At 41.6% G+C, this 22,763-nt stretch overlaps 1 protein-coding gene across 1 annotated transcript in view; it reads right to left on the bottom strand.

The window, feature by feature from the left end:
• Window positions 1–341: 341 nt before the first annotated feature.
• Window positions 342–22,763, bottom strand: part of Tlr7 (toll like receptor 7) — a 25,866-nt gene continuing 3,444 nt past the window's right edge. The window contains exon 3 of the mRNA XM_005358725.3: window positions 342–4,194. Within this exon, the coding sequence (XP_005358782.1) occupies window positions 1,045–4,194 (3,150 nt within the window). The 3' untranslated portion in view covers window positions 342–1,044. The remainder of the gene's footprint in view (window positions 4,195–22,763) is intronic.

The raw sequence follows: 22,763 nt of genomic DNA, 5'->3' as shown, positions 1-22,763 counted from the left end.
CACACACACACACACACACACACACACACACACACACACACACACTCCCCTGATGATTTCCTACTGCTAAGCTTATTTAACCTCTATGATTTTCCCTCTCCATTAAAAACAGAAATCAAGTTATACAATTGAGATCCATCTAATTTGTCATCCCTGATAATTCAAAAATACATATTCTTTCAATCCCCCATTTGGGTTTATCATGGAAACCAGCTAATATTGATGCACCATGGTTACAGATACTTACAAATATTGGCACTAGTTCACAAAATAACATTAATTACCACAGATATCTTTAAAAAACGTTTTACTTTGGAAACAGTATTTGCCATGCACATAAAACATATTTCAGCAGATAATTGTCATCAAATGCAAAGAATATAATTTTGCCTGAGGGGATATTTTTTTCCAGTTATAAATTGACCATGTCCATGGATGGCACAAATATTCCTCTATTTCCCCACAGAGCCCATCAATGGACCCTAGGGAAATGAGTAGGAGTCACTGAACAGGTCCCAACTGTCCAGTACCAGCATTTGGTGTGTGCTGCAGGGGATGCCACATGGCGGTGACACAATTGGTTGAGAAGTTCTCTCTGCTTTTATTTCATTGAACTTTGGTACAGTTTAGTCAGAGAGACAGAGCTTGACCACTTTTTATGGACTACTGATAATACTGGTACCTTTTAAGAGCAGATGTGAGGTTCTTCTCAATGGCATGCAGACACCTCAGAGCCTATGCTTCTTCTCAATGGCATGCAGGCACATCAGAGCCGACGTTTCTTCCTAGGCACTCTTTTTCCCCAAATATTTTCTAGATGAGCTGGGGAAGATATTTGAATACGGATGGTGCCACAAAGAAAGAAGAAAGCAGCGAGCTTGCCAATGTCCTTTTTCTGATTTCTGTGCCGTATATTGATGATTTCCCACTGATCTGAGCAATGGCAGCTGTTAGAAAATTTTTCAGACATTCTTTTATTGAAACCTTTATGAAAAATTCAGGCAACCAGGCCTCTTGCCACATGTGACCACATTCTGCAAAGCGCTAGACTGTTTCCTTGAACACCCGACTATAAGCTACGTGATTGTCTGTGGTCAGAGCATTTTTCAGACATTGCCAAAAGTATGGATGAGCCTGTGGATTTGAAGGCCACTCCAGGACAGAACTCCCACAGAGTCTCTTCCGGAGCTGAAGAAACTTAGACTTCTGCAGAGGCTTCTCCAAGAAAATCAAGATAATCACATCTACTTTTTCATCTATGAGCCTCTGATGGGACAGATAAAAGGCTACCTTAAAACTCTCAGTCTTTGCGTATTTCTGGGTCATCACAAACACTGTCTTTCTGCTGAGTTGTATGCTCTGGGAAAGATTTTCTAGAACTGGCTGTCCTGGTAGCCAGTCCCTTTCCTCTAGACACAAATTAAAATGTTTCTCTCTTGGGTCTTCCAGTTTAGCCACCAGCTCCTGCAAAACCCACTCCGTCACAGCTGAATTTTTAGTGTCATACACAATAAAAGCATCATAGCAAGACTCCATGGATTGCAGACGCTGGTAGCCCTTTATCTTGGCTTTCCAGAAATAGTAAATGTACCACATATCCCAGAAAAAGAGATGACTTGTTGTCATGACTACCATCAAAAAGAGGACTGAAGCAATGGAAACTGAGAACAGAATCAGGTTCGTGAGATCTAACTCACACGTATACAGATCCAAGGATATGACACTCTGACCTTTGTGTGCTCCTGGTCCGGCACAGGTCACTTCAGTGGCCAGGTGAGGAATAGTAACGTCTGTATGATTAACCCACCAGACAAACCACACAGCATCACAGTTGCACAGAAAGTGATTGCGATGTAAGAGCAACATATTCAGATTATTGAGGACATTTTCTGGGAAGCTAGTCTTCTGAATGACCTGAATCTTATTTAAACTGAGGTCTAGATAACGCAACTGAAAAGCATCTTCTAGAAAGTAATTTGTCAAATGCTTGATATGATTTTGCTTAAGAATCAGCTTTGTGAGATTTTTGGAACAGTCGGCTAACCTCTTAGGAACAGTTGTCAGCAGGTTGTGGCTGAGGTCCAAATTTTCTAGATGTTTCAGTAGCTGGAGTTTTTCCCAAGGGAAATGCTTGATGCCATTTTCTGCCATGGAGAGGGTTGTTAGATTTGGTGGCATTCCCTCAAACACCCCATGAGGCAAGGAACTCAGCGAATTCCTGGAGATATCTAATTCCTTCAAATTCAACAGATTCTTGAAGAAGGCCAAGTATCTGTTATCACCGTCTCTCCATAGAACATCCAAATGGTTGCCTCTAAATTCCAGAATTTCAAGAGAGTCGCTTTCCATGGTCCTGCTGGCAGAGGTAGAGATGTCATTGTCATTCATCATGAGTTTCTTTAGAGACCGTAGTTTCTTGGTGAAGTTCAGCATGTGAGTAATTCCTTCTGCTTGAAAGTAGTGACTGTTGCTACTTAAATCCAGAACTACCAGCTTCTGGAGCTCCTCAAAGGCTGTGGAGTGGAGTAAATCAAGTCGGTTGTTGGAGAAGTCTAGGTATTGCAGCTCTCTTAAGGGCTGGAATTCACTGCCATTAAGAGTTTGGCCAATGGTGTTTCCTGACAAGTTGAGGCATGTAAGGAATGAAAGATGCTGAAAATCAGAGGGCTTGATAAAAAATATATTATTTCTACTTAGGTCTAAGGTATGTTTATATGTATGGCAGACTTCATTCAAAGGTAAGTAAGTAGGCAACTCTTTGGTTTTGTTCCTGCAGCTCCGTGCATATTCATCATACCGGAAATAATGCAAGGTCTCAAGGACTTGGGGCCCATGGCGGTCTACAGAAGTTCTGGCATTAGGACAGGAGCCAAGTTCCCTTGGCTCTTCAGAAGGGGATATTTTATTCATCGAAAGGTCTATGAGTTTGAGGTTTTTAAACTGTTTGAATATGTTGAGGTCAGCAATTTTTATGAAGTTAGTGCCAAGGTCAAGAACTTCGAGACTAGAAACATTGTGCAATGCAGAAAGGCTAGAGTTTTTCAGCTCTTTAAAGACATAGCCCTTTATATGCAGAGTTTTTAAGTTTCTCAGCAATGAGAGTGACTGTGGTAAAGTTATAGATGCATGGTAGACCTGCAGCTCATAATTGAAAGACAGATCCAACTGGACAAGGTTGGGGAGAAACATCAAAAATTTGGCCTCCTCAATTTCTTTGGCCAAGTAGTTTTGGGAGAGGTCTAGTTCTTGGAGGTTTCTCATGTTTTTAAACCATGCTTGAGGCACATGCTGAAGAGAGTTACTGTGGAGACGTAAAACTTTTAATTCTGTCAATGAATGGAAAGCATTGTCATGGATCTGCAAGGGGGAATTATTTTCACAGGGTGTACACATATATGGAACATTGTAACAGCGAGGGCAATTTCCACTTAGGTCAAGAATTTGCAATTGGTTGAGGTTATTAAAATCGTCTTCTCGGATCTTTGTAATGATGTTGTTATAAAGATAGAGTTTTATTAAATTAAATGGCAAAGTGGTGGGGACAGCTGTGACATTGTTATCTTTCAGCGAGAGAACTTTTAAATTTTTCATAACAAGGAAAGCATCCTTTTCGATATAATAAGAAACATTGCAAGGATTGCGATAATAACAGTTTTGACCCAGATAGAGTTCTTCAATGTTGGCCAGTTCTGTTAGATTCTCCTTTGTGATGGAGAAGATATTGTTGGCCTCGAGGCTCAGAAGCTGTAAGCTGGATGGGAGATCCTGAGGTATCTCTAGAAGTTGGTTTCCATCCAGATAAAGGGCTTTTAAGTCAGAGAGTCCACTAAAGCTTCTAGGTCTAATCTGAAGCCTTTGGGTACACACATTGACTTTGGACCCCAGTAAAATAGGTACACAGTTGCATCTGAAATCGATCTCTTCCAGATGGGTCAGCTTACGGAAGGAGTCTGGAGAAATGCTTGGTATATGGTTGATGGTAAGGGTGAGGTTGGTGGTGTTAGTCGGAATACCCTCAGGGATTTCTGTCAAATGCTTGTCTGTGCAGTCCACGGTCACGTAGGTCATTGTACTATCTTGATTGACATCACAAGGTAGAGTTTTAGGAAACCATCGAGACCCAAGGACTCTAGAAACTAAGGTCATATTTAAAAAGATAAAGATTTGTCTCTTTAGTGTCCTTACTGGAAATACCTGAAAATAAAAGAAAGAATAAATTATTGTTATAAAATATACCGAGCAACAATTCAAACACCCCATTTGCTTCCTCTCTTTTGGCAAATTATAAAAATAAATAGCATAGATCTCTTTTGTTGTAGTGTAAACAGCACCTCTGGCCCTGTGACTGTCCTTTTCAAACACTAAAATTTTCAATAAATTGGTTTTGTTTCACTTGTAGAATCTCAGCTCTCTAACACAATATCTTAAAGCATTTTTTCATTTATCTATTTATCTTGTGTGAGTGTGAATATGTGCATATGCGTGCGGATGTGCACACACCATGGCAAGGTTGTGGAGCTCAGAGGACTTGTGAGAGTCTGTTCTCTCCTTCCACCTTGTGGGTTTTGCAGATCAAACTTAGGTCATCAGGCTTGTTGGCAAGTAGCCTTACCGTTTTAGTTACTGCTCTATTGCTGTGAAACTCCATGAGCAAGACAGCTTATCAAAGGAAGCATTTAGTCAGGTTCCTGTTTATAATTTCAGAGGGTTAGTCTGCTCATTATGGCAGGAAGCATGGTAGCAGGCAGGTAGGCATGACACTGGAGCAGTAGCTGAGAGTGTTCATGTGTGATATGTATACTGCAGTCAGACTGGCACTGGCATGGACTTTCGAAACCTCAAAGCCCACCATCAGTGACACACCTCTTTCAACAAGGCTACGCCTCCTCCAGCAAAGCCATACCTCCTAATTGCTCCCAAAAGTTCCATTAACTGGGAACCAAATGTTCCAACATAAGCCTATGGCGCCATTCTCATTCACACCACCATACTTACCCACGGAGCCATCTCCTTTGCTACAACAGAGAGGCAACAAACTACGAAATTTGGGGGCTAAGGAATGCTGAAATATATATACACTTGAGGGCAACAATACACTAAGACTCTAGTATAGCTAATGCTTTCTTGCTAAGCCTTCCTTGGAATATATGCAAAAATGTTTCATGATTGTCAAGTCTCATAATATTCCAAGGACGAAAAGAAAAAAAGCAATCCATTATCTCTCTATTACAAATTAAGACACAGCTCAGCAATAGTCATGGATTTTCATAATGGCTTCCAATTATTAAACATGTGCTTCTGCCATTTTGTAATCAGGGTCTCTCCTCACATTCTTTTTGGAAGTCACTGCAGAAACCACCTGCAAGTTGCTTTCTCCTGCTTTCCTTGCGCACTGGGGTTTGTTAGGATTGCGAGTTTGAGACACCTGGTTTGAGGGAAAAACAGTTACATAAACCTTCAGGCAAAAGATTGCTTCGAGCTGACCATGCATCAGGATTTGAAGGAGAGCGTTATCCTGCTTGGAGAAAGTGGAGCCCGACCTTCGAAGGTTCTTTGTGAGAAAATAGGGAGAGAGGAAGGTGTACCATTGGGAAATGGGTCCAGGATTCACTGACATCACCATACTAGATTAGAGAAACTTGTTTTTTTTTCTTTTGTAAAATGAGGATGTTTCTGAGGAGGGTGATGAAACATCTCAAGGGCATTCTCTGATAAGGGGCTTCTGGAAGAGCATCGGGTCTAGTTAGTCTGTGATGTATCTGTTGGCCACTTTTCCTGCCTATTAGCCAGACTCCTTTTAGGGCTTTGTTGTCTGGAAGAGCCCATTTACAGGAAGTTGAGGAGCAGAGAGATGTCAGGGGAGGAAGGCTGCAGCTGAGTGTGGCCTGTCAGCTTCCTATAGTGGCTGGGCTGATCAAGAAAGAGACCGTACCTAGAAGGCATGGATTCTACTATATACTTTGGAAAGGTGTATATAGCATCATCAGGGCACTGCCTGGGTGAGCCATACTCACATCAGCCACACTACTGGTAGAATGGAATGTTTAATAGGACTGAAGGAGACCATAGTTAATCATTGTGCTAAAACTAAACTAAGGACCTCTCAAGCAAAATGGAATATATAGACACTCATTTCGAAAGGCAATACTTGTGAGCATTTCAATATAGCACAGGAGGTTTTCTGGTGATAAATGAGAGTCACTGAAGAGCTCTGCTGATCCACTGGTACCAAGGCAGAATGGGTTAAAGTATGCATGGTCTTGCTCTTATGTTTCAGGAGTTTGTTAGTAGTTTACTCCTGAACTCTCTTTCAGATTTTCTAATACTTGTCCATGGGATGATGCACTCTGCTTCTTTATGAACAGACTTCTAATTCAACTATTGATTTTGTCCTGCCTCTGACAATCTATTATTAGTACCATCTAACAAACCAAATGTTTATATGCCTTAATTCCTCTAATAGGGAGAAAACAAGCCACAAAATTTTCTCCATTTTTCTCTTCCCTAACACGGGATCAGTGACTCTCATTCTGTGGGTCGTGACCCATCTAGGGGTCATATATCAGATATTTACATTAGGATTCCTAACAGAAGCAAAATTACAATTATGAAGTAGCAATGAAATAATGTTATGATGGGGAGGGGCCACCACAACATGAGGAGCTGTATTAAAGGGTTGCAACATTAGGAAGGTTGAGAATCTCTATACAAGTTATCTCTTAAGTATCTCCTAGGGCATTTTGTTGTTGTTGTGGAGGTGGTTTGTTTTTTACTCATCTTTACATATCTAAACTTTGTGGGAAGGTGTGTCCTCTGCTTCTCTTGCAGGGCCCTCTGCTTTCTTCTCCATAATTAAAACCATTCATTGGAAGGCTGGGGAAATGACTCCTTGATAATGTGCTTGACATACAACCATGGGTCCTGACTTCAGGACAAAGGCTGATCCTTGGAGCTCACTAGTCAGCCAGTCAGTCCAGCCAATCAGTGAGTTGGGGATTTAGTAAGGGATCTTCTCTCAATAAATAATGTGGAGAGCAATAGAAAAAGACAATGTTGACCTCTGACCTTGACAGGCATGTGCCTGCTCATGGACACACACACACAGTGAGTTTGGATGAGCTCATTCATTGTCTTTTTCAACATCCTGTTTGCTTTCCCATTTTTAGAGTATCTATCTTATTTTTATTTTATGTGTATGTGTGTTTGGGCTACATATATGTCTGAATACCATGGGTGTGCCTGATGCCTGCAGAAACTGGAGATGAAGACAGTTGTGAACCGTCGTGTAGGTGCTGGGAACTAAACCTGGGTCCTCTGGAAGAGCAGCCAGTGTTGTTAACTGCTAAGTCATCTATCTTTCCAACCCATGTTTTCCCATTTTTACTGACACAATATTAGCTCTGACTATTCCAAATCGTTGTCTTTAGGACTGTATTCTTTTAACCCACATTACCCAACAAGCTTTCCAACCTTCAACCATTATTCCACTGTACAATGTTTCAAATGATTTTCTTTTCTAAAATATGAACTTAGGACTTTTATTATGGACCAAAATATTGCCTGCATAGATTAACTTTTTAAAGATCTCTCTCTGTATCTGCATCTGTTTCTCTGTGTGTATGAGAGAGAGGGGGGAGGGAGGGAGGGAAAGAGAGAGAGACAGAGAGAGTCAATCTGTATTTCCTTCTGTGTAGGTTAAGTGTCTGTTTAGGTGCCTACAGAGGCCAGAAGAAGGCATTGGATTCCATGGAGCTGTTTCAGGCTGTTGTGAGCCTCTTGACTATTTCTAACTTTGATATTTTATCTCGCCCCAGTTAGGATAGTCAAGATCAACGAAACAGTTGGCAGCAAATGCTGGTAAAGCTGCAGAGAAGGAGGAACCCCTCATTCGCTGTTGTTGGTAAGGCAAATTGGTACAGTAACTCTGGAAATCAGCATGGAGGATTCTCTAAAACATAAAAACTCATCTACTATATGACTCAGCTTCTTCACTCTTTGGCATATGCCCAAAGGACTCAACATTCTGCTCCACAGACAATTGCTCAGGCTCATTCATTGTCTTATTCACAATAGCCAGAAATGGAAACAACCTAAATGTCCTTCAGCACATGAATAGACAATGAAAACGTGAACATGTACACAATGGAATACTATTCAGCTGCGAAGAAAAGGGAAATCAGCAACTTTGCAGGCAAGTGGGTGGACCTAGAAAAGATTATATTGAGTGAGCTAACCCAGACACAGAAAGACGAACGCCACATGTTTTGTATCCCATCTGAGGTTCTTAGCTCCAAATCTTCAGGTGTGAATATACCGCATGGAATAACCACAGAAAAAAGGTACCATAGGTGGGCTGGGTGAGAGGGAAGTATCAGGATACAGGTGATATGAAGTGACAAATTGAATAATTGGGAAGGGACTTCCACCGGGGAAGGAGAACAGTCAGTACAGAAGAAGTGAGTGAGAAGTAATATTATACTTGTATGAAAAAGACTCAATAAATCATATTATTTTATATTTACTTGAAATTATAAACTATATATGTGTCTATATATGAGTATATGTGTTTTGGTGGATATATATATATATATATATATATATATATCCCACTTTGACTGACTATGTTCCCACAATATCTATAGGCAAAAAAAGCAAACCAAACAACAACCCAGTACCCCAAACATGAAAGCTCCTTTCAAAATATTGGTTAAGGTAGCCTAAAGGATACAGGTTATTGATGTAGCCCATGGTTGCCTTTCAGGGGTTGAAGGCGGACCCTGTTGCTGAAGACACCACAGACTTAGGACACCTGACAAATATGGCTGAAGCTAGATCTGATATTAAAGTCTCTTTTTTTGCAGTCTAGCTTCCATGGGGACCAGAAAATCCTATGCAAACTGCCAAGAGAGGGAAGCAATCAAACATCCCTACCCAGCTGCCCATGATTCATGACAATGACCAGCCTGGCAAGACATGCATACAGGTGCAATAAGTGGCAATCACATATTAATGGCAACCAATGGCTGTGTAATTGGACTAATGGACCACTCATCAGGAGGGAAATTATGCCTGGTGCTGAAAACCTAGCCAGCTTCCCAGGGATAGCAAAGTCATGGCTGTTAGAAAATATCCGTGACCACCACTTATAGCTAGACAGCACAATCCCTTACAATATTTTGAATCATATCCTTACACTCTCAAATATCAGATCATTGTAGCTAGCACCCCTCATCAGAGAAGCTTCTCTTCATAGCAAATGGAGCCCATCACAGAAAATCAAAACTGGACACAATGCAGAGATTAACAGATAATTGGGAGCCTGACCCAAACTGCTACATTTCCATGACAGCTCCTGCATCTATGGCTCAGGGAACACTGCAGGAGAGAGAGAATAGAAAGACTCGAAGAGTCAGAATACTTGAAAAGTCGGCTGTGAAATAGTCTTTACCAGAAAGAGCTGCACAGAAAAGACCAGAACAATGGCAATGTGAACATGAAAGAGAGAAAATTGCCAAGAACTAAAGGTGACTATTGATTACTGGGAGAAGGAAAAGGAGCCTCTTCCTGTGATGAGTCCCTTATTGATTGTTTAGTGCAAAGTTGTCAGCCTGAAAGCCACATACACAAAACAACCAAAATGAACTTAACAGGTTGTATTTTTATATATTTATAATACACATAGGTACATAACAAATATAATTGAAGAAAAAGTGGCTATCAACTTGAGAGTGGGCAGGCATGGGAGGGGCTGGAGGAGGAAAGAAGGAGGAAGTAGTATTGGTCTATTTTAAGCAAATACATTTTTAAAAGAAAAAGCTCTCTAAGGAAAGTTATAGACAAATGAAGTCAGAATTTCACTAGTGGTGGACTGGTGTTTAACAACCAGCTCCCCCCACCTCAAGAATACTCCCTCATTTGTTAAGTCTTGATCTGTTAGCATTCTCAGTTTCTTTTTTAAAAAAATAATTATTTGTATTTTATGTGTGGGTCTACACCACGTATGTAAGTGTAGCAATGCATGCCCACACTGCAGTAAGTACAGTACCCATAGAAGTCAGGAGATGCTATTGGATCCTTGCAAGCAGAGATACAGACAGATGAAAGCTGCCATGTGGGTGCTGTGATCTGCACCCTGGTCCTCTGGAAGAGCAGATATTGCTCTTAACCACTGTGCCATCTCTCTATCCAAGCATTTTTAATTTCAATCTTGTAAATATTGCCACCTGGCCTATCTTGGGCTACAAGGATGATGTTACTGAGTGATCAGCTGGGGATGAATGCATAACATTGCTCCTGTAATCCAGTATTTGTTGGGTCTAGCTTGCTGCTGGGCTTAAAACACACAGAGACAATGTCTGTGAACTGCACCTCATGGTGCCGACATATTACAAACTCCAACACAAATTTAATCAGAAAGCCTTTCCACCTTCATTTCTCAATTCTCTCTACCACCTGCCCACTCTTCTCTACTGCCACCTCCCTTTTCCGATTCGTCATTTGAGCTCCTGTGGACTCTGCCCTGGCTGCCAAACTCCTCTTCCTGCTTCCGCTCTTCTCTAGGATTCTTTCATCACAAAGCATCAGAGCAGTCAACATGGAAGCCGATCAACTCGAGGGAGTGCTAACTGCCCATTGAATAAAATACAAAGTCGTTCTCATTGTTTTCATTGCTCAGGGCCCGAGTCTAGTAGCCTGCTCTGACCTTGAATCCTCGCTTCCCTTTCACCATGTACCAGCCATCTGGTCTGCTTTCTGTTCCACATTCAAGCCAAGCTCATCACCATGTCGCTCTTGCCACCTGCTCTTTCCTTTTCCTGACATTGTCTTTCTCCTCTTCCTGTGGTCAGGTCATTTCAACTTCTCTGGTATCTGCTCAAGTGACATATCTTCAGAGAAGATCCACCAATGATCTATGTACCCTCCCATGTCATAATAGTGATACTTACAGTACTAGTAGTTAACTTAGGCAACACTTAGCACAGGCTAGGCAGCACTGAAATGTTGTGATCTTTACAATGCCAGCTAGAGATATACACAAGTCCTCAGTCTTTTATTTAAAGAGATTAAGAGTAGGAAGGTTTTTTGAATTTTTGATACTTTGGAAAGTAACATGGTATTGCATGATACCTATTAAGTCCTGGGGGCAGCAACTCCTAATTTAAAACATAAACATTTCTGCTACAACACACAGGGTTTTCTACTCTGGGTGGGATATAAACAAGAATAGGTAGCTTTCCAGTTTAGGTTAAGATTCTCCTTCACATGGATTCAGTTATGTCTCATTGCTATGGAAGTGATTTGGGACTCTATATGGCATCTCTATTTTATGGATAAGTCAGCTGAGACACAGAGGAGTGTCTGTGTTCTGTATTAGATTTAGTGGCACTTCACACAGTGAGATTTTCTTGCACGTAACTAGTGCTCCATTGTGTTGCTAAATACACAAGTGAAACAATGGACACATGAAGAAATTAATGAATATCAAAGTAAACAAAATACTTTTTTTAAAAAAAGACATATTTCCTGGTTAGATGGAAAGATGGCTCAATGGTTGCTCTCCTAGTGGATCCAGGCTTGATTCTCAGCATCCCCATGACAGCTCACAGTTATCTGTAACTCCAGTGCTAGGTTATCTTAGACCCTCTTCTGAACGCTGTGGGCACTGCACACATGGTGCACAGTCATACATGCAGACAAAACACCCATACAAATAAAATAGATATAGAGTAACCAAGGGTCTCCTTAGAGAGTTCCTCACGGTGTATACTCCCACACTCAACATAGGTTTCCTTCTATCTCTTTTCTTTGCCCAAATCTTCCTTGTGGAAAAGGATCAAGAAGTCCTGCTTCTGAAATGCCCCGTTCAAACCCATCCTCTCATGTCCTGTTGTGCTGATTTTAGGACCTGTGGAGGGTGTCCTGGATTATGAATGAGAAGAACTGATTCCTGGTCCTGGTTTTGCTGTACATTACCTGTCTTTGAGCCAGATCCTTTGCTTAGGAGACCTTCCACAAGACAGACCCAGGAACAATGGAGTGCACATCATGGACGGCGCCTACACCTTGGAACCAACACAATGGGCACAGAGTAGGCTGTACTTCAAGTGTTCCGTAGCTAGTGATTGCCCCACGTATTCAGTGAGAAAAAAATGATGGGCAAATATTAGGATTCTACCTTATTAGCTACTTAAAAAAATCACTGTGGCAGCTGAAGGGGGGATGATTTCTTAGGGCTTGCAGTGATGGTGGATTGCAGTTCATCACAGCTGTAAGTGCATCTCAGTCCATGTTGGTGGGAGTAAGAGGCCACTAGTCATATTGTGTTTGCAGTCAGGAATTAGAGGGGATAAGAAGTGGGGTGTGCCTATAAAATCTCAAAGCTCACCTCCTAGGGGACCTACTTTCTCCAGCAAGGTTCTACATCCTTAAGGTTATACTATCTTCCAACACAGAACCACCACCTAGTGACCAACCCATGAACTTGTGATATACAATTCATGCCCGAACCATAATATCTACTGACTCACATACATTCTTCCATTGCTGGTTATGGATTAGTTAATAGAAAATTCACAGTTTGTGCACTTAAGAACCTCAAAATGTAATGGAGTGAGGAAAAACTATGCAAATCTAAAATACAGTGTAAAACTCCATTAGTTTTTCCAAACAAGATGCTGGCCCTTCTGTTATAGATAGTTTAAACACTTGTTGTTCTTATTCTATGGAATATTTTTATATTGTCAATTCCTTTAATTATTCTCAAAGTTTGAAGACATCTTTTCCCACTTTTCCATCTGACAGTGACAAAATTTGCATAACAATGTGTTAATTTCTCATAAATACCCGGAAATCAGTAATTTAGAGCCACCATGTCAGCTCTACTCAGTGAAGTCACAAAAGAATGGATTTAGATATTCCAGATCACTCACTCTCTTGTCCTATAACCACAAACACATATTTCTCATTTGCACCATCAAAGGTTGCTGCCAGCAACCTTAAGAGAAATCCTGTGGAAGTACATGGAAAGAAAAGGAACGATCTCCATTGTTTAAGGACAAGTTTCAGAAGATGAGTGAGTGTCTGCCTTCCTCTAACATCCTGTTGACCCGAACTTGGTAACATGACCTCATGTATCTGCTCTGTTAAGAGTAATTGAATTCTGTCTGCACACATGAAAACACAATTTGAAACTATAGGGTTTAGAAATAGGTCGTGACTCATGATAGAGCTTGAATTGTGGAATGTTGGCTTGGTCAGGCTGTGGAGGCTGAAAAACTAGTGGCTCACGTGATGTTGCCATGCATGGACACTTGATAGAACAGCTGTCTGTGCCGTGTTGGAAGGCAGGATATGTGCAGGCGATGTTCACTCTTAGGGGGAAGGTTCGGCAGTGGTCACAAGGACAGGGTGTGCAGGAGGCTTTCTCGCTCTGGTTTAGCAGTTTTGCGTGTGAAAAAAAAAAAAAACAACTAAGACAGAAGGTGGCCAGTCTTCAACAGGACTGGAAAGAAATAGAGCTTTGTGAAGAGAGATTTTTGTCTTTTTGCTCTCCTGAGTGAAAAGTCGATTACAACTTTCTTTAATTTGGAGCATGGTCAAGTGGAAAAAGCCAACTACTTCACCACAAACAAAGACAGACATAATAGGTAGAGAAAGGAGCGCCTTAGAGGAAATGAATGTCTGCTCACATACATTGTTTTTAAGTGCTTTCCATTATGCATTGCTAACAGACAACGAAAGCCAGTTCAGGGCAGAAATCTGATTAAGAACGCTGTCTTGCCTTTGACTCACACAGCCTCGGGATGGATGATCAATTTGAGAGAGAAATACAAAGCACAGAAAGAAGACGGGACAGGGAGTCCTTAGGCTGCAAATGGTCTGGAACTGCTCTAATGTGATAGCCACAAGTCACTTTGTGGCTATTTCATTTTAAGTTGATCAAAATTCAGGTTCACAGTCACATTAACTGTAATTGAAGCCCTACCAGACTTGTGGCTACTGTACTCCAGGACACAGATGCAAGACAGCTTCTTCATTGCAGAAGGTTCTAGGAGACATGGGTCTAGACCAGGAGTTGGCAAACATTTTACATGAAGGCAAATATTTTTGTGAATTCTGAGTCAGCCTAGGATATAGTGTGAGACCTGGTCACAAAGAAACGAGTGCAAAAATAGATACTTGACAATAGTCTCATTGTGTAGGTATTTAAATAAAGACAGCATATAACATATCAGAATTACCAGATCCAGTGTTAACAAAAACAGGTCATGGAACAGACTGAACCTTCGGGTCATAATGTGCAGGACTCTAGATCCAGCATTGCCGCGCACCACGCCCCCGTGTCTGCGCTCTGTGCGCTGGCACCCAGTTCGCAAGCTTCGGGCAAGGGGGCTGGAGGTTAAAATACACAACACACACACAGACAGAGAGACAGCGACACGGGTCATCCTTGAATTCCCCAAGAATGCCCCCTTTATTGTGTTCAGGGGCAGATTCTATAGAGATAGCCACGCCCCAGCCAAACCCACCAGAAACCACTCTCCTGCCATCAGGAACTCCTGAAGGTCTCGTGCTCAGAGCAGCTGTAGGCACTCAGATCAGGGGATTACAAGAAATTCAGGATCTGGAGTCTCGGTGCTCCCAACACAGCATGACACTAACTCTAAGCACATCCAATCCAAGTTCACAGCGGTTAAAAAGAAACGACTCCTCTTGCAAAGCCTAGAAATCTATTCATGTCGCTGATTTCAAAATGATGTCCACTTCCCAATTCCAAGGAGTGGATGCATTTCCAAGAAAGAGAGTAAAAAGCAGACGTGTCATCAGGTGTACAGGATGGGACTGAGGTGACCAAGACGCAGATCTTGCTCTCCTGTCTATTTCTCATACTATCCCTATCTCCCCATACTCTCCGTATCAGTGGGGAGCAAACACCTTTACATCCCCAAGCTATGTTTTGTCTTTAAATATACTCCATTGTAATGATGGCAGTCAGTTACATGATGAGTACAAGGGAAACATTTGCTAAGGAAATCAAAGCTTCAAACATTCTCAAAATCCCACAGAATCTCCACATTCTATTATCAGAACTAGGAAGGCTTTTGCCCCGAACATCAGATTTTTCTGTATTTGTGGGATGGTGACTCAGTATGCTTTATCATGGCTTCTCACCTGAGTATGGGTGAGGGAATATTAACAGGAGCATGGGTAACTTACCAGTCTCTACACCACTAAGGAAAATGTCTCCCCTTTCTTCACTAACTACTAACTGCCTATTCATCCTCAGGGGCGGGGACTGAACTCTTTCTGCCTCCAGGAGGGAATATTTATGAATCTTGTGCAAACTGAAGATCAGATTTTATCAAGAGTACAGGGAGAGATCAAGGAGCTGGGCCTCTAAAGGAAGGGGTTGAGCGCAGCTCGGAAGTGTCACAGGAAGGGCATGGAAGAGGATCTCCTTTAGGACTCCATCATTATCCCTGCTTCCAGCTCTATCTTTTTGAAGCTGAAACTCCAGTGAGAGCACGGACTCCAGCTGTGTCATCTGGTAACAGGTAGAGCCAAGCAAAGGCTACCAGTACACAAGTCCTGTGCTCAGTGATTGAGCAAGCTCAAGCAGAATTGGCCCTTAGAGCATTATAAAGCTTCTGAAACTTCTCTTAGCTTTCTGTGCGGGCTGCATTGCAAGCCTGGTACTTGGAGACAAGCCGCCTGCAAACTTTGCGCTAAGACTCCTGCCAGCAGGAACCTGAACTGGAGTGTGAAAGCTGGGCTCTGAGCAAGCAGCTGAGGGGCGGAAATGCACTGTCTGGACAGAGCCTTTCTAAATTTGTAATTAAAGGGAAAGCATGCTTTTCTGAGACCGCCCAATTCAAACGATCTTTTGGAAAGCAGGTTAAAAAAACTAGAAAATATTTCTTGATTGTCATGGAAATTTACTTTTTTTTAAAACACTGGGAGGGATCTGTCTCAAAAACATGTCAGTTTCAATTAACGTGATTTTCAAATTTAAAGCCAAGTCCCTCTGTCTCTGTCTTTGTCTCTGTGTGTGCTACAAATCACATTGTTTTCTTTTGCTTGCTTTGGAGAGGGGAACAATGAATGCTGAAAGACATATATCTTTCAGTAATTCCATTTCTAAAATGCCATAGTACCCGTGACATGGGCCTAGCTTTGATAATGAATCACAGCTAATTACACATGCAAATGTACTGGGTAAATTTGGATGTTTAATTAGTGAGGTAATTATGGTTGAAGTGGAAATACGCAATTTTCTATGCACAGGTGTTTCTATTCTCTCAGTAAATCACCTCATTTGCTAAAATGGAAAATATAGAATTCATGTGGCACAGCCACGAATCATTTGTATGCGTATGAACACACTCTCTCTAATGGTTGCCTTTTATTCTTTTTTTTGTTGTTGTTGTTTTTGTTTTTTGAGACAGGGTTTCTCTGTAGCTTTGGAGCCTGTCTTGGAACTAGCTTTTGTAGACCAGGCTGGCCTCGAACTCACAGAGATCTGCCCACCTCTGCCTCCCGAGTGCTGGGATTAAAGGAGTGCGCCACCACTGCCTGGCTCTGCCTTTTATTCTTAGCATGTGCCAGGTAAAATAGATAGATCATTTGGATAACATCACTAATTCTTCATATGGAAGTTGGAAAAGGCACATAAATATGCCTGGTTTACTGAGGAAGACCCAGAGGCCTGCGAGGCAATTGTGACCTCAGATGCCAACTCACTTATGATCGATCACCTGAACGTCACCTCATGTAGTTACAGTAAACCCACTCAACACAACTTGTGTTTGTATTTTTATTAATTTCCTTTTGGATTAAATTATTCCTGGTACTCTCATGTTTCAGATTGGTTTTATTTACTATTGTCTGTGGGAGAGGAGGAGGAGACTTTTCATAGGAACATTTTGCAAGTATTTAAAAAGTATTCAAGCCAGGCCCAGTAGTGCAGGGTTATAATCCCACTGTTTGGGAGGCTGAGGTAAGAAAACCATAAATTCAAGTCCAGCCCAGCAAACTTAGCCAGACCCTGTCTCAAAACAAAATCTAGAGCAGAAGACTGTGGATGTGGATCTGTAAGAGAGCTTGCCCTGGGTTCAATTCTTAGTACTACATCGAAATTAAAATAAAAAAAAAACTATAGAAAGTATTCTTATGTTTTGGATGAGTCTGATTTGAAAGGGAAAAACAGAAAAACTTCTTGGCCTCAGCATTTCTTAGGAATTTCATTCTCTGCCCAGAAATGCTGCCTTAGGCATTTTATGAATTTATAAACTAAATTCCACTTTTTAAAGAAGGGAACTCTATAATCATGCTCTCACTCAACAAACACTGCTGGTAATGGAGTCAGTGCTAGACAACATAGGAGGGGAGGAAATGAGTCAGGTCTTCATCCCTACCCAGTTAGGAAGCAAAGGCCTCCACTGCTGGCTTGCCCAAAACCCATCTGTTTCTCTAAAGAAAAAAATTATATATTAATGATACATAATAGTGGGTTTCATTATGACATTTTCTGCATTGCATAATTATTTTGATTATTTTTACCCCTCCTACTCCCAGTGATCCACCGTCCTCCTTTCATACTTATTTATATATGTTTGTATGTATGTGTGGAGAGAGCTGGCTACATCTTATGCACAGAGCTCTCTTTGCCTCAGGGAAATCCATGTGAGGGGAAAATTAGAGGTTATGGGACAAGGGCTGCCAGGCCTGCATGCACTGCTGTTTGGCTACCCTTCAAACAGAAGCCAGAACAAACAGGTCTTCCAAATTGCAACAACCTCTCCACTCACGTGCATAGTTTGTAAAACTGCAATTTTTTTCTATTCTTGGGAATTTCATACATGAATGCAAGGAAATAGTAATCATATCCATCCCTAGTTCTCCCCTTGAACTCTATCACATCCCTTGCAGCATGCCCCCTCTTGATTTAATGTAACTATTTTTTTTTAAACCAGTAAATCCAGTTAGCACTGCCTATATGTTAACGGTGCCAGAATATGCGGTTCCAGCTGCTGTAGGAGAAAAGCTCTCAGTGATCTTACCCAACACAGTACTCGGCATGCTACAAAACCACCCTTCCTGGGAAGATGTGTTATAGTGTTCTTTTTTTTCGGTTGGATTCGAGACTTGTTCCACATGAGGTCATTTCATGCCTGATACTGTAACCATGGTCTACTGCTCATGGCTGCGGAGGCCAAGCTCTCTTGTGTTGAAGTTGCTATTTTTATCTTCCTAAATGGTCATGTTGCCAAATTGCCTTGCAAATATTCATGTTTCTACTCATAGACTGGTGTTGCTCTCAGCCTAGATCAGCGAAGCTGCTGCTTCCAGTGGGCAGCGATCAATTCAGAGGTGGATAATTGGCCAAAGTGATAAGACCAAGAACACAGATGCATAGCTTTAGTGGTAGGACCCAAGCTTGAATTCAGATCTGTACTGGCTGGGCTTGTGTGTCAATTTGACACAAGTTAGAGTCATCACAGAGGAAGGGGTCTCAATTGAGGAAATGTCTCCGTGAGATCCAGCTGTAAGACATTTTCTCAAATAGTGAATGATGGGGGAGGGCCCAGCTCACTGTGTGTGGTGCCACCCTTGGGCTGCTGGTCTAGGTTCTACAAGAAAGCAGGTTGAGCAAGCCAGGGGAAGCAAGCCAGTAAGCAGTACCCCTCCATGGCCTCTGCATTAGCCTCTAGAATCCTGCCCTGTTTGAGTTCCTGTCTGGACTTCCTTCAGTGATGTACAACAGTCTGAGAGTATAAGGTTAATAAACCCTTTCCTCCCCACCCTGCTTATTGGTCATGTTGCTTTATCACAGCAATAGAAACCCTATCCAAGACAAGACCCAAACCCTCTTGATTTTAGACCACCATGAGTTACTCAACATTCACAAGCATAGATATATGACTAGTAATTGCAAGCAACCGTTACCAAATTGTACCCAAATTCATGCTTTGCAAATAGTTATTTTTATCTTCTAAACATTGCTCATGCGTGAGGTGTGGCTGTAATCTGAGGCATGGGGAGGAGAGGAATGTCCCTTCGAACTATTTGATGGTGAAACATGAGGAAGTAGAGTTGAGCGATTTGTGTTTCTGCGGCTTAGGCTTGCCTTTGCAACTCATTATACACTGCAGGCTGTTCTCAAATTCTTGGTAGCCATCATGCCTTAGCTTCTTGAAGCAACTTCTTGGAGTGTAATGGTGGTCTAAACAAATGAATTTTACTCTTCTGGAGATGAAGTTCTCTAGACGCAGAAACATGCACCTCTTCCAAGTTGTTTTAGAAGTTAGATGGTTAGTTTTACAGAGAAAGAAAGTTCAGTCTAAATATCTGATCAGGGATGTGGGGGTGGAAACATGACCATAAAAATATGGTGGCTTAGACAGGCACCCTCAAAATTTAACCTTTGAATCAATATTTGTGAAAGGAAGAAGATTCCTACATAGATATTAAAAGGAAAAGCATCCAAGACAGAGAGAAGCACCTTCTACAAACATTCCAGCATGGAGACATTGTGAGCAGTCACACAATAGCCAAAGGAGGAGTCTAAGGAAAATAGAAGTTGAAGTCAGAGAGGGAGCCCAAGGCATATCCAGCCTCCTTGGGATGCTGGTCTGTGTTGTGAGTGAGATTCAGAGTCACTACATGTTTTGCAGATGACTGGAAGCAGATGTTAATCTTTTAGAGCGGTGTGGAGAACAGAGGATGAAGGGCAAATGGGCAAACATGGAGACAGATGCTGTTAAGGAGGGAGGTCGAGCAAAGACCAAGATGACAGTGCTGGAAGTGATGAGAACTGGCTGTGTACCCAAGAGACTTTGAAGGTACAACGACTTCTAAGTTCCTAGACGAATATAACGTATCGAGCAGCACACACATTTCAAGGGATTTCCTGTCAAGAGGAACAAAGACCTAGCCAGCAGTTGTTTCTCTCTTTCCCACACTCTTTCTCTCCCTACCCCCTTTCTCCCCACTTTGGAGTCCAGTTAAAAGTCTTTGTGTACTACAGATAGCGTATTACAGAGATCACAAGGAGAGGAGCCCCCACTGCTCTGGACCCGAAGCTGTCAAGACTCCTAAGTAGTTCAAAGCACATTGTCTGCCTGCCTCTGCAGAAGAAAGTTAGTGTGAGGATTACCCAGCCAAACCCAGGCAACCCCTGACCCATGACAGGAAGTAGCATAGACTTGTCTTGTTTGACGCCTTTCCTTTTGGAGGTGATCTATGGCTCAGGGATAGGTTATGAATGGTACAGGGTGCAGGACCGAAGACTGAGGATGCCCTAGATGGGTCCACGAAGGGGAAATAGAGAAACGTTCTCTTCTAATTACTTTGTTTTCTTAGCGGAATGGGAAGCAAGGTAGTTAACTAAGAGTGATGTTGGGAGATGAGATGCTCAGCTTTAGAGAGAGAGGAGTGGGTGGAGAGTTGTCCAACAGACCATGAGCGGAACATAGGAGGACGTATATTGTAAAGGACAACTTGGAGCAGTAAGGACACTCCAACCTCAGCAAAACTGACATTTTGATGCATTAAACCCCATTTTAGTCTTTAACACACACACACACACACACACACACACACACACACACACACACACACAATTTTTGCACAGCTATTATGAATTAGATGATTGGGTTGATTTCATAAAATATCACAGAATGGAATTCAAGTTGAGATTCACAATTCTCCTTTTTCTTCCTCCCTCCCTCCCTCCCTCCCTCCCTCCCTCTCTCCCTCCCTTCTTCCCTCCGTCCCTTCCTCGCTTTTTCCATCCATCTTACTCTTACTTTCTCTCTCTTCCCCTCTCCTTTTTTATCCACGCACTCAATCAACTTCCGAGAAAGCCAGCACAGTGGATCTCCTCTAGGCTACAGCATGCCACTTTTCAGAGCATGGATTTCCTTAACTCAACTACTTCTGCGACCTCCTTTCAAAACCCCAGAGCAGAATAAATTTAAATTGCTTGTGTCTAAAGGCAGTGTTGTAATTCACTTGCATGGAGGGGAGGAGCAAGCAGGGAAAGAGACAGAGGGAGGGAAGGAGTGAGGGAATTCAGTGAAGCTGTGGAAGGAACCCTGGGGATTTTACACCCAGTTGGGGAACTTGTGGCAGATGGGCATGGGTGATCCAGAGGTGATGGGAACCTGGCTGGAGAAGAGAGGCACATGGAGTAAGGGAGGAGGAGGAGAAGTGGGCAATCATTGTTGGAAGCCTTTGAATTTGACCTGGACTTTTGGCTAAGTTGATATGACACCAAATGGTGTGCTAATAGGATTTGTAAGAAGCAAATCTCCCTAGGAGTGGCCCAGGAGCTGAGAATAAGGGAAGTTGCTGTTTATAGACTGAGACCTTGCTAGACATTCCCCTAATAGATTTATGACCCAATATCTTCTTTTCCTGAATTTTGAAATATTTCTATTCATAGGCTAATCTCTGCAAAAAGGTAGATTCCATGGCTTATCAAACTCCCATTGCACAACAAAAAATAAAGTTCATGTCCAAGGATGTAACCATCTTTTTTTTTAAAAAGCACACTCATTTTTCTTTTAAATCATACACTCTCTACCATTTCAGCTTCAGGTTTGAAACTAAGAAAATGAAATGATGTACGGCCTTCAGTAAATAGACACTCAGCAACTATTATCTTTTACAGTCATCAAAGACCACAAGGCATTAAACGGAGGCAGCCTTCAATTTTATTATCTCCTTGATTTCCATAAACCACAGAGTGGAAAACTGTTTCTGCACAGAGCATTTTAGACTCTGTAGGTCATACAACTTCTGCCACCATTTCCTTCATTGACTAGTTGATCGCTATAGTGCAAAAGCAGCTGTAGACATAAACAAAGCCACTATTTTGTGAACACAGAGATTTACATTTAACTTTGAGGTATAGTGTATTAATAATTTCCCTTGATATGTTTCAGTTATCTACGTGTTTGTTTAACAACACTGAGGATTGAACCCAGTGCCTTTGTGCATACTAGGCAAGTACTCCTCCACTGAACTGCATTCACTTCTAGTAAATAACCTCCCATCCATTTTCATATGAACAACCCTAACTAAGTGGGCTGCACATGGAAACAAAAAGATATACAAGAAAAAAAGGGGACTTGAGGAGGTGTGTTTCACTGGAGTGGGAGGGAGATGAGAGAGGGCGCTGGAGGGGTGAGTGACTAAAATTCGTCTGCACATGTATGAAACCATCAAGAACTGAAAATCACATGTATGAAACCATCAAAAACTGCAAAAACACAGAAAGACACTCTTAGTTTTTGTGGTTTACAAAACTGACAGCTTGGATATGGCCACAGTTATTCAAACTCAGCCATAAACTTTTGTGAAATTATGAGATAGAAATAATCTATTTTGGGGGTGCAAAAGAGGCTGTCTGATTAATTTGGAATGATATGATGTTTTTTGAATTCCACCAAGAGCTTCCAATTTTTAAAATAATTGTATTTAATTAATATATTAAATGCTTTATTGTCCCTTTATTTAACCATGAAAACCAATAACTGTAGTTAAAAGTAAAATGTTTCACTTTTAAAACTAACTGTTTAGCCACTGTAAACAGTTTGGTATTTTTCCTTCTAATATTGATTGACTTTACATCTATTTTATGTAGTGAGGAACATGTTAGTAATAATCAGGGCTTTGCCAGAGGGGAGATTTGGTTTTATTTGTTTTTTTTTCATTTTGATTACTATAGTTTTTATTTCTTTTTTATTATTTATTTATTT

The sequence above is a fragment of the Microtus ochrogaster genome, chromosome X, assembly GCF_000317375.1.
Source record: "Microtus ochrogaster isolate Prairie Vole_2 chromosome X, MicOch1.0, whole genome shotgun sequence".
Lineage (NCBI taxonomy): Eukaryota > Metazoa > Chordata > Mammalia > Rodentia > Cricetidae > Microtus > Microtus ochrogaster.
The sequence above is the reverse complement of the archived record's forward strand: the minus strand, read 5'-3'. Positions and strand labels throughout refer to the sequence as shown.